The sequence below is a fragment of the Leptonychotes weddellii genome, chromosome 2 (genome assembly GCF_054177405.1).
Source record: "Leptonychotes weddellii isolate Sample4059 chromosome 2, ASM5417740v2, whole genome shotgun sequence".
NCBI lineage: Eukaryota > Metazoa > Chordata > Mammalia > Carnivora > Phocidae > Leptonychotes > Leptonychotes weddellii.
The window spans coordinates 159,162,149-159,178,801 of NC_138370.1; the positions used below are offsets into that span (position 1 = coordinate 159,162,149).

Here is a 16,653-nt window from a genome sequence, read left to right on the forward strand (position 1 = left end):
TGGGACTCGATCCCGGGACTCCAGGATCATGACCCGAGCCGAAGGCAGTCGCTTAACCAACTGAGCCACCCAGGCGCCCCTAGATTTTATTTATTTATTATTTGCAAGAGAGAACACGTGGAGAGGAGAGGCAGAGTGAGGGGGAGAAGCAGGCTCTCCCCTGAGCAGGGAGCCCGACGTGGGGCTCGATCCCAGGACCCCGAGATCACGACCTGAGCCGAAGGCAGACGCTTAGCTGACTGAGCCACCCAGGCGCCCCAGAGGTGTCCTTAAGATTTTAAAGTAATCCTATCTTTGGCAGAAGTGAGTAATATAAAATGTTGCTTTGTATTGCCTTACGTAAAGAATTACAGGACAGCACACTGACTAGTGTTTGTCTCTTCTTACTCTGCAATTTCAGACTCAATTGCCCAGAGAGGAAAGTTCTCTCTGATTCTGGTAACATTCTAAAATAACCTGAAAGGAGAAATTATTCTGAAGAATTAAGTTTATGAACAGCTGTAGGTTTACCCCATTTAGCAATAAACTATTTTTATTCTGAATGAAAATCTTCCTAGAACCTATTCTACACATCTACTTTTTCAATATATTAGCCCCTTCCTTTTCTTCTAAAAGACACTTTAGTGTACACAGTAACACTTCCCAAGGTAACAGGGCATGGTGATCAAGAATACGGAAGTCAAAGAGCTTTGGGTTCAAATCCTGGCTTCGACACTCACCAGCTGGGCAAGTTGACACGCTATGCCTCAGCTTCTTTATCTATAAATAGGGAAAATATTCATACCTGCCTCAGAAGGTACCTGCCTTGCAAGGATTAAGTGGATGAGCACATGCAATGTGCTTAGCATGCTGCCTGGAACACAGCTGCTGCTGAGGTTACCGTTATCATTATTACAGCAATATTTTTCCTTGGTGCCTTGAGTTCCTAACAAAAGTCTTAAATTATGATAGTAGGCTACAACCCAGTGAGACCTTTTAAAGAGCTTTTACATAAAATGGTCCCAGGCTGATTTTCTGGAGTGCTCTTATGTGCTGGTTTATAGTTTTTCTGTTTTCCTTTGTGAAGCCTCTGATTTTCACTTCTACTGTTGTTATTAGGGTCCCGTTCCACGCTTCCAGTTTCATACGGGGTGGGGGGCATAAACAGTGGTAAACCAAGCTTGTTGGGCATGTGTGTTAAGTAAAAGCTAAAATGTTCTTTTTTTTTTTTTTTAAGATTTATTTATTTGAGAGAGGGAGCATGCACGTGAGCAAGCGAGGGGAGGGGCAGAGGGAGAGGGAGAGAAACCCCAGCAGACTCCTCGCTGAGCTCAGAGCCTGATGCTGGGCTCGATCTCACAACCCCGAGATCATGACCTGAGCTGAAACCAAGAGTTGGATGCTTAACCGACTGTGACACCCAGGGGCCCCAAGCTAATATGTTCTAAACTAAGTTGAAAAAGCTCTCCTAGGAATGGAGAGAGGAGGAACTTGACTCCATGGACACCTCTTTGGGCTCTTCAGAGGTATTTTTCCTTTGATTTCCTGATTCTTCGATAAACATAAAAAGTTATCTGAAAATTAGGTTTCTGAGGAGGCAGAAGTATAACATAAATAAATGTTAAAATTAAAAATCCTGTAATTTAGTTCAAATAAATACTCATTACACTCCTACGATGACTAGATGCTGGGAGAACAAAAACGAATATGGCCTTACACCTCAAGGAGCTTGCAATCTAGAGGAGAAGATAAAGCATAAACAAATAATATCAAGACAATATACCAAGAGATATCAAAGATTTTCACACTGGATACCATGGGAGCCTAAAGAAAGAGTCCTTAACCTAATGTGGGGATGCGGGGAAGGCTTCCTGAAAAGCTTCCTGAGGTGAGCCCTGAGAGCAGGTGAAGAAAGCCTTCTCCACACACCAGAATGGAGAGGTAATGAGGCAAGAAGCAGCACGGAGCTCTGAGAGAGTATGTAGGGGTGCATGTGCATGTATGTAGCTAATCATTTGATATTGCTATGATAAAAAGAAAAGTGAGACAGGAAAACGGGGGATACAAAGCTAGGAGTCAGACTGAGTAGAGGTCTGAGTCAAAAGAGGTCCCTGAATGCCAGGCCAAAAGGCCATTAGACATTACTTGTGAAGAGATGGGAAGCCATTAAGAAAACTTTAAGGGGAAAAATGGCAATTTTTAGATTTTCCTTTTAGATGTAAAACTCAGACAGCACTGTGAAAAATAAAGCAAAGCTAGAAAAGGTTGGAAAAAGAGAGACCAGTGAGGTGTCTATTATAATTAATAAGCTAGAGATGGTAGAGCCTGGCTGAGGACAAGGCAGCAGTTATGGTGAGGAAGAGAGGGAGGAGAGGTTCCAGGTGCGTTTTAAAGATAAAATTGGATGGCCCTGGTGACTTATTAGATGAGGGGGATGCAAGACTGAGAGGAGACAAGGATGACTACCTGGCTTTAGGCCTTGAATGACTGGTTAGATAAGAGCACAATGAGCTGAGAGAGAAATAGCACAGTTTTTGTTTTGTTCTTAATTTCATCTTGTTTTTGTTTTCTTTTTTAAATAGTGGGTATAGGAAGATAAACGAATGAGTTCATGTTGAGATATGTTAAGCCTGAGGTCATTATTACAGAGGTCATAATTGAAGATGTAAATTTTAGAGTAATGAACAAAGAGGACCAAGAAAGCAGGTAAAAAAGCCCGAAGAAAATGTGTGAACAGAAGAGCAGCAGACGAGGGGTGGAGTGGGCCATGGGAGAACTCTGGTGCTTCAAGAGGGGCAGAGGAGGATGGTCCGTGGAAGAACCTGAGAAGTCACACTGACAGGTGCATACAGAGAACAGTGCCCTGAATGACGAGTATGACCTTCACATGGAGAGGTTGACAAAGAAGCGAAATAGACCAGTAGCAGCTGCATGTTTTGAGCACTGGCTACATATCAGTCACTGTGCCCTTTTTATAGATTGTGTCTCATTTAATCCATCTGCAGCTCAGCAAAGTCATGTAACTTACCCAAGGTCATAGGGTGAGCTGGCAGAACTGGGATCTGAACCCACGTCTGCTGGATTATAAAGCCCATGTTCTTAACTCTACTGGGGTGAAAGGACTTCTTCAGGATGCATTTAAAGTAGTTTTAAAAAATAGCTTTCCCTCAACTCTTAAGGTTCTGAGTTTTCTCCTGCCTTCCACTGAAATCTTTAGGTAGCTTTTATCTTGACAGTTTTTTTTTTTTCTAATACCTTTGAGTCTATTGAAAAGTCTCATGCATTCTTGCACTTGGCTTTAAGGTAAGTTTTTAATGAAAATTTTTTTGTTGTTTTTGTTGAGAGTGGTGGCAGAGAGGAGACAAGAATAAGGAGCATGAGCAATTTAGGTTAGGGTGGAGATAACAAGGACTACTTAACATTATCATAATGAGGAATGTTTTATATTGCTTTTCCGAAAAGCAGATCTTAAAAAATGTCCAATAATTTCAAAGGAATACTTAATATCTAATGAAGTCATTACACATTTGATCACTTGATATAGTCAAAATAGATTATCTTGGTGATATATTTCTTCAAAATCTTTTTAGAGATTTTATTATTTATTTGACACAGAGAGAGAGTGCGAGAGCACACAAGCAGGGGGACGGGTGGAAGGAGAGGGAGAAGCAGGCTCCCCGCTGAGCAGGGAGCCCCATGGGGGGCTTGATCCCAGGAGCCTGACATCACGACCTGAGCCGAAGGCAGACGCTTAACTGACTGAGCCCCCCAGGCCCAGGGCCTTCCTTCGACTTCACTGCCACAGTGCTCGAATCAGTTGAGTGCATTGCCTGGTGTTAAGCTCTGTTATTCTCATAATTTGACAAGTGTGGTATTTATGAAATAAAAAGATTTCATTTTCTGCTCCCCCTGCTCTCCTGCTCCCCCTGCTTGGGTGCTCTGTCAAATAAATAAATAAAATCTTAAAAAAAAAAAAAAGAAGAAGAAGAAGAAGAAAAAAAAGGAAGGCCCTGGATGGACCCAGTCGGTGTCCCGCAGAGGAAAGTGAAGTCCCCTAGACCTAAGTCGGCTAAGCTTTCTCACAGATATCCCTACTGGTTTCAAGGAAAGCCAGGGAGGGTGTGCGTTGGCTTGCACAAACCTACCACAAACATGGGAAAGTTCACTAAAATAGGTATTCTATAGGAGGTTTACTTTAGATAATAAATTATTACCCTTCTCCACATAGACAAGGTCACATTTGTTATAGAAGTTGTAATTTTCCTATTTCCCACTAGAGGAAGCAATAGTATTACTCTTACCATTTGGTGGATAAAAGACCGCATACTCTTCTAGTCCTAGTTTTCCTGTAAGAAAAATCATAGAAGGTTTCAATGTGATCAAAATAAATCTTTAAAAATTAACTAATTTCGTAGATGTACTCATAATGGAATTTTAAAACTACTATAGTACAATCTCCTTGGACTTCATTGCAGGATATGGAATTTATTTGAAAATCTACCCCCTAATCTTTTCATACTAGCAAATCCTTTCCTCAAAGTCAATAATATAAACTTAAGTATGAGCAACTGATACAAAGTAATTAAAAAAACAAATGCTTTCAACTTCCTTAAGCAGTTAAGAAGAGAAGCATCTATTTGGAAGCATGGATTTGTTTTGCTAACTATAAATAATTCTAATCTATTCATTAAAGTAAGTCCTAGGCTTTGCAATGCCTCATTAGTTTACATTCCTTTGGAATGTGCTGAAAAGTTAAAAATTAAATGTCTTAAACCATATAGTGGTAATATTTTCTGAATCCTAAAATAGTTCATGTGGTCCAAGAATGAGGCTAAATATTGGAAATCAGAATTGTTTCAGAAAATTAGAGTAACTTCAGCATAATCAAATGTTTAAAGTAGTTTTTAAAAAGAGCTTTCCCTCAACTCTTAAGGTCCTGAGTTTTTTCCTGCCTTCCACTGAAATCTTTAGGTAGCTTTCATCTTGACAGTTTTGTTTTTTTTTTTTCCTAAGACCTTTGAGTCTATTGAAAAGTCTCATGCATTCTTGCACTTGGCTTTAAGGTAAGTTTTCAATGAAAAATTTTTTTTTGTTTTTGTTGAGAGTGGTGGCAGAGAGGAGACAAAGAATAAGGAGCATGAACAATTTAGGTTAGGGTGGAGATAACAAGGACTGAGCTTGTGAGTAAGGAAAGAATGGAATAATGAAAAGTGGACGTGAGAGAGAGAGAGAGAGGGAGAGAGATATGGATGGTACAGAATGGGTACTAAATACGGGGCTAGTGAAAACCCTTGTAAAGTTCTAAGTGATAAGAGACTGGGAGTATCTGTTGTTCTATTGGTGTGACTCTGGTGGACTTCCGGATGAGGACTGGTCACCAGAACGACCAAGTCATGATTAGAACCTTGGAATTTTCAGCCCTGTCTGCCATTTTCCAGAGAGGGGGACAGGTGCTGGAAATGAGGTTAATAACTGATCATGCCTAGGCGAGGAAGCCTCCATAAAATCCCAGTAGTAAGGCATTCAGAAAGGTTCCAGGTAGGCAGACACATCAACACTGGGAGGATGACACACCACCACTCCATGGGGGCAGAAGCTCCTATGCTCAGGACACTCCCAGAACTCGCCCTGTGTATGCTTCATCTGGCTATTCATCTGTCTTATCATGCCATTTAATAAACTGGCAGAGGTTCATGTTTCCCTGGGTTCTGTGAGCTGCTCTAGCAAATTAACTGAAAAGCAGGTTGTTGGCCCCCCCACTCTGTAGCCAGTTGGTTAGAAGTACAGTGGGTAGCATGGGCCGGTCCTAGGGCAGGGGTTGTAGTAATCAGGCTGACAGACTTGGGAGGTACAGGAGAAACAGTTTCTTTCTTTATGGGAACAGCAGAACGATCATACACAATGGGGTTATAAGCTTTCAGTGCTGGGTGTTCACCACTTAATAAAAAGGAGAAATTGAGAAAGGCTTCCAGCTGAAATTAGATCTGTTGTCAGGTGATAGTAGGATATTGAAATAGCAATATCTTGTAGGCAGCTAGTGATAGAGAAGAAAGCCCTCAAATAGAAATTAGAGAGCTAATAGCATATAAATTACATCAAATTTTAAATGTGGTAGACCATTTTGAGGGAAGGAATAGAGAAGGGAAAAAAAAGTAGAAAAAGCAAATTTGTGTGATAAACTCGTAGTTAGGAGGGAAAATAAAAGTCAACAGAGATGACAAAAACAGCAACGGAGGGGAGGGTAAACAGGGAAGATAAAGGAGGTAACTCTAAGTGCTGCTTCTGAGAACCACTTGCCTGTGATTGTGATGAGTTGCTCAGGCCCTGATGTGAGTAGGAGTGAAAGTATGGTTTAAATAATCTGAGAGAAATCTTATTAAGTACTTTACAATAAAAGAAAAATTAACAACACCAATAAATGCTATAAAATATAACAGTCTTGGTATGATTTTGTAAGTCTTAAAGAATATTTCCTTTATGTAACTAAAATTTTACCTCTTATGTATGATTTTGGTGGTGAAGCACTGTTGTACGCAAAATGACCCAACACAGATGTATCCCGGGAAAAACAAAGTAACACCTGGGTACAATAGTGGAAGAAACAAACAATTAAGCACTGTTTTATAACAGGTAATTCATTGCTTTTTCCCTGCTCGGGAGGCACAGAGGTAGACTCTTTCCAGTTCAGTGTTGTGCCTGGAAATGGGAGGAGTGCCCTCTATTGGTACACCTATGCTAAGTGTTATAGTGGATGCCAAGGGTGATGGCCAAAGTTCACCCAAAGATTTCTCACTCTCAGCCACACAAACCTTGAACAACAGCAGATAATGTAAGTTACTACCAGTTGATTCTTTTATTGTTTTCTATCTGGAAGAGAGAAGCAGCTGGGAGAAATTTAACCCAGGGACAAATGCGTAGCGGGGACCGTAGTTAATTACAGTGGTACAGAGTAGTCTGGGAAGTGCCGGAAACTGGACCTAGAGTCTCTGCAGGAATGCAGCAGCCGGCGGTTGGGCATGTCAGGGTGGGAGGAAAGGTAACTCATGGCATCTAGAAGGGATGGCAGTTGGAGAACAAGTGGCAGCCCAATACAGGTTAGGAGGTGGGTGTCCTGCCCAGCAGGTGGAGTGTGGCATCTGCCTGAAGACGAAAATAGGAAGGGCAGAAAGTCAGAATCAAAGATGTCCTCTGGAGGAACTGGGTTGCTGACACCAGCTTGGAACTTGGGGGCAGGAGATCCACCCCAAGGTGATCAGTGACAGGAAATCTGGGTCCTGGTATTGGAAGACCTGGGATTCAAAAGACGTTACTGAGAAAAGAATTGGGAATGACAGGAAAAGGCAGACGCCCAGTTAACAAAGTAGAGGCACAAGGTCAGGACTGGACTAGCAGCAGGAGCCAATGGAGAAACTGTGGGTCCAAGGCATAAGAAGGGGCCCCAGCTTTAGAAAAAAGAATAGATAAGGAGACTGAGCATCAGTAAGCCCAATGGTGAAATGTGTACCAACCATTGCCACTGATTTATTTTTATTATATTTTAAAAGACATACAAGCAATACAAGGTTATGGTAAAAATCAGAAGTACAGATCATCAAAAAAGGACTTCTGGTCTCTAGGTGGGCCCCTAAGCCCACCTGTGTTAACATTCTGATGCTTATCCTTTCAGACTACTCTTATACATACACACATTTTTCAAACAGCAGAAGTATGTATGTTGTTCTATAATCTATTTTTTCTCAATAATATAAATATTCCCTGCCCACATTTTTTAATGCTGCAGAAAATGTGCCACTATAGGGATAAACAATAGTTAATTTAACCTGTCCTTTATTGTTGAACACTTAAGTATTTCCGCTTTTTGCCAACTATAAACAATGCTTCAGTAAACTTCCCTATAGCTAAATATTTATGTACGGCTTTACTGAAATTCCTAAAACTGGACTAGCTGTCTGGTCAAAGCAATGGGTATTGTAAATCTAGAACTTTTGATACACATTGCCAAACTGTCCTCTAGATAGAGTTTGTTTTCTCTTTGTTTTTAATAAATACAGCAATAACATAGTGCACCTTTTCTATTATTCTTTTTTTTTTAAGATTTTATTTATTTATTTATTTATTTATTTATTTATTTATTTGACAGAGAGAGACAGCAAGAGAGGGAACACAAGCAGGGGGAGTGGGAGAGGGAGAAGCAGGCTTCCTGCAGAGCAGGGAGCCCGATGCGAGGCTCGATCCCACGACCCTGGGATCATGACCTGAGCCGAAGGCAGACGCTCAGTGACTGAGCCACCCAGGTGCCCCCCTTTTCTATTATTCTCATCAAAACGGGTTATCAGCATCTTATAAGTAAAAACAGCATTTTGCTTTAATTACTAATAAAGTTGAACACTTTTCCATTTGCATTTCTTTTGCTATTTTCCAGCTCATCATCTTAGTCCATTTTAAAATTTATGTTTTAAAATTGTTTAAATTTTTTGTACATGAAGAATTCTAACCTTTGGTCTAATAATATGTTACGAATGGCTTTGCTCAGTTTGTTATTTCTGACACAGAGATGTTCTTAATTTTTATATGCTGAAATCTACCAATACTTTCTTTCATGCTTAGAAAGCTCCTCCCCACATTTAAAATATTCTCTATATATTCACCTAGATTATGAAAGTTTTCAGTGTTTTCATCAAATATTTCTGGTTCTTCCCCTTGGGTAATATACATCAGCTTGTCTTTTCTGGCCACTTTGGGGTTAGGTGTGGCCATGTGACTTGTTCTTTAGTCAATGAAACAGATACATGTCATTTGAAAATTTCTAAATGGAAGTTTCAAGAACTAGAGCAATAACCATGTTCCCTCTTTTCCTCTTCACAGCAACCATGGTTATAGTAATAGTGGTTACTCCACCAGCCTAGGTTCTGGAGTGAAGATGACACAGAGCTAGGTCCCATCCTATCAGATGGACATGACCATAAGCAAGAAATAAACCTGTGTTGTTTTAAGCCACTGAGATTTTGGATTTGTGTACTATTGCAGTATAATCTAGTACATCCTGACTAAAACAGGAAATTTTGTCTGGCATTTTTTTAGTGGCTTAAAACAACAAAAATTTATTCTCTCACAGTTCTAGAGACCGGAAGTCCAAAATCAAGGAATTGGCAGGGCCATACTCCCTCCAAAGCTTCTGGAGGAAAACCCTCCCTTGCCTCTTCCTTCCAGTTTCTGGTGTCGCCACGTGTTCCTTGGCTTGAAATCTCTGCCTCTGAATTAACATGTTCTTCTCTTCTCTCTCTTCTAGGTCTCTCTTTCTCTCTCTCTTTTTTGTTGAAGTATAGTAGACATACAATGTTATATTAGTTTTGGGTGTACAACATGGTGATTTCACAATTCTATACATTATGCAATGCTCGCCTCAGTAAGTGTAGTTACCTTCTATCACCATACAAAGTTATTATAATACTATTGACTATATTCCTTATGCTGTACTTCTCATCCCTATGACTTATTTATTTTATAACTGGAAGTTTGTGCCCCTTATTCACCTGTTTTGCCCATCCTCCCACCTCTCTCCCATCTGGCCACTACCAGTTTGTTCTCTGTATTTATAACTCTGTTTCTGTTTTTTGCTCATTGAATTGTTTTGTTTTCTTAGATTCCACATATAAGTGAAATCATATGGTATTTGTCTTCCTCTGTCTGACTTATTTCACTTAGTGTAATACCCTCTAGGTCCATTCACGTTGCTACAGATGACAAGAGAGATGAATGGATAAAGAAGGTGAGGCATATAAATACAATGGGATATTACTCAGCCATAAAAAAGAATGAGATCTTGCCATTTGTCTAGAATTTATGATAAATTCATTTTATGGTAAAGTCATTAACCTATCTAGAATTTATTTTGAAACTGCACTGCTAGCATTCAAATTCTAGTTCCACCACTTACTAGCTGGCGACATTGGGCAAGCTACTAGACTTCTTGGTGTTTCAGTTTCTGCACGTGTAATATGCATACCATAATAATATCTACATCAAAGGCTATTGTGGGGATTATTTAATATACATAAAGTGTGTTGGGGTGTCTGGGTGGCGCAGTCAGTTGAGTATCTGACTCTTGATTTTGCCTCAGGTCATGATCTCAGGGTCATGAGATTGAGGCCTGATTCAGGGGGGAGTCTGCTTGAGAGTCTCTCTCCCTCTCCTTGCCCCTCCCACTTGTGCTCTCTCTCTCTCTAAAATAAATAAATCTTAAAAAAGTGTGTTGAACAGTACCTAGCACATGGTGAATATTATTAAAATGTTAGCTGCAATTACTACTACTACTATTACTTTAATTTTATTCTATATTCTGTATTCCCCCATTCCCTTAGTATATATAACTTGGGGTTTGTTTTTATTTATATGGCTCAAGACTGTCATGTTTCTTCAAATATAAATTTTGTTTAGCCCCATTTCTGGAAAATTCTCAGCCATTACCTTTTTGAATGATGCCTTTACCCCATTCTCTATTCACTTCTACTTGACTTCTATAAGATATAAGACATAAGACTGAGCTACACTTATTTGACCTGCCATATTTCTTAATTACTTTTATTCTGTGCTCCATTCTGAATGACATCTACAGATGTTATCTTTTTAAATCAGTTCACTAATTCTTTCCTTCTGTTTCTACTATGCACCAGCACTCTAGGTGCTTGGTGTTTGGGATACAACAAAGGAAACAGACAAGCAAATAAACAACAACAAAAAAAAACCCTCTCTGTGGGGCTTAATTATGGTGGGGGTAATAAATAGCAAGCATTATAAATAATTACATGATATGGTATTTTAGGTTGTAAGTGCTATGGAAACACAGTAAAGGGGAAATGGAAAAGGATGGTTGCCACTTAAAAGAGAGTGCTCAGAACCCTCTTACACTGTTGGTGGGAATGCAAGCTGGTGGAGCCACTCTAGAAAACAGTTGGAGGTTCCCCCAAAATTTGAAAATAGAGCTACCCTCTGGCCCAGCAATTGCACTACTGGGTATTTACTCCAAAGATACAAATATACTGATCCGAAGGGGCACCTGCACCTCAATGTTTATAGCAGCAATGTCCACAATAGCCAAACTATGATGGCTAGATGTCCATCAACAGATGAATGGATATATATATATATATCCACATATATATATATACACACACACACACAATGGAATACTACTCAGCCATCAAAAAAATGAAATCTTACCATTTGCAATGACGTGGATGGAACTAGAGGGTATTATGCTAAGTAAAATAAGTCAATCAGAGAAAGGCAATTATCATATGATCTCACTGATAAGTGGAATTTAAGAAACAAAACAGAGGATCGTAGGGGAAGAGAGGAAAAAATAAAACAAGATGAAACCAGAGAGGGAGACAAACCATAAGAGACTCTTATCAGAGGAAACAAACTGAGGGTTGCTGGGGGGGTAGTGGTGGAGGGATGGGGTAACTGGGTGATGGACATTAAGGAGGGTACGTGATGTAAGAAGCACTGGGTATTATATAAGACTGATGAATCACAGGCCTGTGCCTCTGAAACCAATAATACATTATATGTTAATTAGTTGAATTTAAATAAAAAAAGTCTAAAGGTTAAAAAACAAACAAACAAACCAAACCAAACCAAACCAAAACAGAGTGCTCAGGGTAGGCATCATTGAGGAGATAACATCTTTTTTTTTTTTTTTTATGTTCAGTTAGCCAACATAGAGTACATCATAAGTTTTTATTGTAGTGTGCAACAATTCATTAGTTGCATATAGGTAACATCTAATCAAAGACTTGAAAGGACTTGAGAAAGTTAACATATGGATATCCAGGGGTGGAGCATTCCAGCATCCAGCGGTAGAACTCTCCAGGCAGAAGAGTCAACAATCGAAAAGGTGCTAAGGTAGGACTATGCCTGATATGTCAGAGGAACAGCACGAATACATGTGGCTGGAGCAGATGAGCGGGAAGAGATATGTGAGAAAGGTAAAGAGAGACCGAATTATGCAAGGCATTGCAGGCCATTGTCAGGATACTGGCTTTCATTGGAAGTGAAATGGAGAGCCACTGCAGAGGAGTGTAATGATCTAACTTATATTTTATAAGGATCACTCTAGCCACGTAAAGAAATTGGCCATGGGGGTGGGGCAGGGACAGAAGGATGGAGACCCTTTAGGAAACTACTGGTAACGGCTTAGACTAAGCTGGTAGCAGTGAGTGCTGGGCGCTGGGATGTGCCACCCAGATTCTCTTTAGGAATAAAGGACTTAGCTGCTAGAAGTGCTGAAGCAGACAGTCCTCAGCTGCTCTCAGCAGTCAGCTCCTTTCGGGGAATGCCTCTGCTGAAAAGAGCTATTTTGCTCAAGGATCATGCCGCTTTCCTGGAATGGCCCGCATCCAGGGACAACTCATACATGGCAAAAAGGTCTGAATTTCCTGCCCCCATCTCAGGACAGGTCTGAGGTTTATCCCATCTTTAGAAGTCTCTGCAGCATTAGCTGAGGCTTCCATTTATATTGTATTGCAGCTAGACTTCTTTCTCTGCTCAATCCTGCTTCATTCACTGCCCTTCTACAGGTGTTGATCGCAAGAGCACTCCCTAATAAATCTTTGGCATGCTAATCTCAATCTCAGTCTGCTTCCCTGGGAACTCAATTTGCAACACAGTGGAAGTGGGGAAAAATGGTCAAATTCTAAATATAATGTCAGAAAAATAGGAATCAAGGATAATGCCAAGTGGAAGGAAGTTTGATTTGAGTAAGTGGAAAAATGGGATTACCATTAACTGAGATAGGGAAAGTTGAGTGGAACAATTTCGGGAGTGATTTCAGGGCTTCAGTTTTCAATGTACTAAATTTCAGATATCTGCAAAATACCTAAATGAGGTACTGAACAGGCAGTTGGAGATACCAGTCTGGAGTATGGGAGAGAAGTTTGGACTGAAGATACAAGTTTAGAAGTTATCGACATATAGATGATAATGAAAGTCACAAGCTAGTTGAGCTTGGTGAAATCAGCAAGTGAGTAGGTATTACTAGAGAAAAGATCAAGAACTGAGACCTGGGACACTTTAACATTAAGATAGGAGGGAGAAGGGAAGGAACCAGTCTTGGAGATTGAGGAGTAACCAAGAGAGGTGAATTTCCCATGATGCTAATGAAGGGTCTTTAGGACCTCTGTTAGGATGGGTACCTTTGAGTGCTGGGGGTTGCTGGGAGGTGGAGTGTGCTGGGAATTGCTGGGAGGTGGAGTGTGCTCTAAGTCAGGAGGGGAAATCAGGCTGTGATCAGAAAATATTTCTATGTATGCATTTCTAGTAAACTGCCTAATAAGATCTCAGAAAAAGGAGACCTGAACCTCTTATCGTTCTAATAATTTGTTATGATTTTCCCCCTTGTTTTAAGCCATTATGCATGTGCTTACCTAATTATGATTTATTTGTAATACTGTATTTTCTATGTTTAAAGGGTTTTCCAAATGATATAAACTTTAGGTTCCCAAAATGCTAGATTTGCCTCTGGTGACCACCAAAGTAAGAGAAGAACCAAAAAGAGTGTAGTGTCTTAAAAGCCAAGTGAAGAAAAGGCATAATTGGGTCAAATGTTGCTGAGAGATCAATTAAGAAGAGGACTGACCATTGGTCATTGGATTTAGTTACTGGGGACCTTCACAACAGCCGTTTCAGCTCAAAAGGTAGAACACCATTACAATGTACAGTATCTGACTTTTTTTTAACTTAATGAATTTTAGAGATCCTTTCATACCAGTACATATGAATATATTGCTGCTTTATATAGAGCTGCTTCATTTTAAGAGCTACATTGTATTTCATTATAAGTATATACCATAATTTATTTAATGGGTTAGTCCTCTATAAATGAACATTTAAGCAATTTTCAACTTTATGCTATTTCTGGCAATGCCAAAGTAATTTGCCTTTTATTGTGTCATTTTCACACATATATGAATATCTCTGTAGGACAAATACATAGAAATAGAATTGTCCAAAGGATATGTGCATTGAAAACTGTGATGACTGTTTGGCTATGTATTCACATTCTTTGTTATCTTCTATCCAGCATTTCTTTATGTTTATAGTGTGAGTGAGCTTAGCTCTTATGTTGTCTGACTCTTTTCCACTGTATATTCTAAATGATTACTTCTCATATTTAAAAGAGTAAATAATTTTAATATTTTACTTGGTAAACACACATTTAACTGAATTATTTTATTAGTTCTAAAAGCTGTCAGTTAATTCCTTTGAATTTTTATTTATCTATACTTGATAATAATTTTATATTCTTTCTGATATCTGTAACTCTAATTTATTTTTCTTATCTTATTCATTGGCTAGAAATTCCAAAATGATTCATGTTCTTTCTTTGCTTTGGTGGGAATATCTCTAGTATTTCAACCTCAAGTAACATTAATTATGTTAAGATGGCAAATGTTGGTTTCACACAAATATTATTTCTATGTCATGAAAAAAATATTTCCATTCTTTTGTATAAAGAGTGCAAAAAAAAGATGTTAGGTTGCATAACAGTGTGAATATACTTAACACTACTAAACTGTACAGTTAGAAGGTTAAGATAGTAAATTTTATGTTGTGCTTTTTACAAAAATTTAATAAAATAGTTGTTATAAAATACAGTTTCAAATATGTTTTGGGAATCTATTGACATAATCATATCTTTTTTTGTTGAGATATAATTGACTTATAGCAACATTAGTTTCAGATATACAGATATACAGCATAATGATTCGATATTTGTATATATTGTGAAATGATCATAATTATATAATTTTTATTTTTAGACCTATAATTGTGATGAATATTTGCCAATAATTTAGTAAAATCATTAAGTTCTAAAAAATTCTAAATCTATAAAATTTTATCAAATCAGTAAATAATATTAATCTCTTTTCTTGTCAAAACTTCCTGTACCACCATGGTACACCATATGCCCCCCCAGAGACACCCACATCTTAATCCCAGAATTTGTGGACATGCTATCTTACATGGTAATAGAAATTACGCAGATTTGATTAAATTGAAGATCTTTAGAGGAAGGGGTTATTTATTATTTATTATTTTTAAGTGTTTTTTTTTTAAGATTTTATTTATTTATTTGAGAGAGAGAGAGAGCACATAGGCGGGGAAAGGGAGGGGCAGAGGGAAAGGGAGAAGCAGATTCCTGGCTAAGCAGGGATCCCAACTCGGGGCTTGATCCCAGGACCCCAAGATCATGACCTGAGCCAAAGGCAGATGCTTAACCGACTGAACCACCCAGGCGCCCCTTAAGTTTTTTTTTTAAAGATTTATTTCTATTTATTTTTGAGAGAGAGTGAGTGCAAGTGGGGGGAGGGGAAGAGGGAGAGGAAGAGAGAGAATCTGAAGCAGACTCTGTGTTGAGAGTGGAGCCCAATGTGGGGCTCGATCCCACAACCCTGAGATCAGGACTTGAGTCATAATCAAAAGATGGACGCTCAACTCACTGAGCCACCCAGGTGTCCCAGGAAGGGATTATTTTAGATTATTTTGTTAGGTCCAACATAACCACAAGGATCCTTATAAGTGAAAGAGAGAGGCAGCAGGGTCAGAATCAGAGAAATTTGAAGATACTGTCTGCTAGCTTTGAAGATGGAGAAAGGGACCATGAGCCAAGGAATACAGGTGTGTTCTAAAAGCTGGGAAAGGCAAGGGAATGTATTCTCCTTCAGAGCCTGTAAAAGGAACACATCTCTGACAACACCTTGATTTTAGCTCACTAAAACTCATTTCAGACTTCTGATCTTTACAAATGTAAGAAAATATACTTGTTTTAAGGCACCAAATTTGTGGTAATTTGTTATAGCTGCAATAATAAGCTAATACAATTAATATAACTAATAAAGTAACATAGCTAATATAATAACAAACTAATACAACCAATAATAAATTAATATAATTAAAGTAAAATTAAACAAAAGGAAAATATACTTACAAGTATCTTCCCAGCATTGCCTGGAAAGAGAACAATTTCTAAAGAAATGTTTGTATTAACTCTCCCTTAGCAGGCTGGTGGGGACATACTAGTGTTAGGAGAAGATCTGTGCTTAAATATATACTCCGTGAAGTCTCCGTTGCCCTAGCGAAGACAAGATATCTGAGACTGCTCTAGAGAGAATACTGGGGACTGTAAGGGGATAGTGCTGGAGGTGGTACGTCAGATACCATGTTCTGTGTGCCACCCTAGCGTACGGACAAAGAGCTGCCAACTGTCACTCTAGCTGGGCTCTTGTAGCTTCTGAGATTCCAAATTTGTATCTGTAAGGAAGTAACAGTTCAACTGTAAATTTGCTATAAAATTTTGTGATTGTATAAAGATGACAACTTCAATTAACCAGAAACTAACGAGCAAATTAACTACAAAGTTTAACTTTGATTACTTAGTAATTAAGTGAAAATTGAACTTTATGAGGAAAAGGTTATACATGGCAATGATTTACTTTATTCAGGAGAGCTGTAAGAGACTGCATGTGTAAGTCCCAACTATGGTTTATACAGTAGAATTACACCTAAAATGTCCACATGTAGCTACAAAAGATTTACTTGAGCTTATAGTTTTCTGCAGTCTCTTGGAAACATATTTCTGGTGAATGTTTCTAAGAAATAAGTTATTTATGT

The 16,653-nt window shown here is 38.9% G+C and overlaps 1 protein-coding gene across 4 annotated transcripts in view; it reads right to left on the reverse strand.

Annotated features, from left to right (window-relative positions):
* Nucleotides 1–16,653, reverse strand: part of TBC1D19 (TBC1 domain family member 19) — a 150,484-nt gene that overhangs the window by 25,605 nt on the left and 108,226 nt on the right. For all 4 annotated transcript variants that reach the window (XM_081812523.1, XM_006739782.3, XM_006739784.3 and 1 more), the window contains 2 exons: nucleotides 6,475–6,559; nucleotides 4,281–4,325 (listed from right to left, as the gene is read on the reverse strand). In XM_081812523.1, the coding sequence (XP_081668649.1) occupies nucleotides 4,281–4,325; nucleotides 6,475–6,559 (130 nt within the window). The remainder of the gene's footprint in view (nucleotides 1–4,280; nucleotides 4,326–6,474; nucleotides 6,560–16,653) is intronic.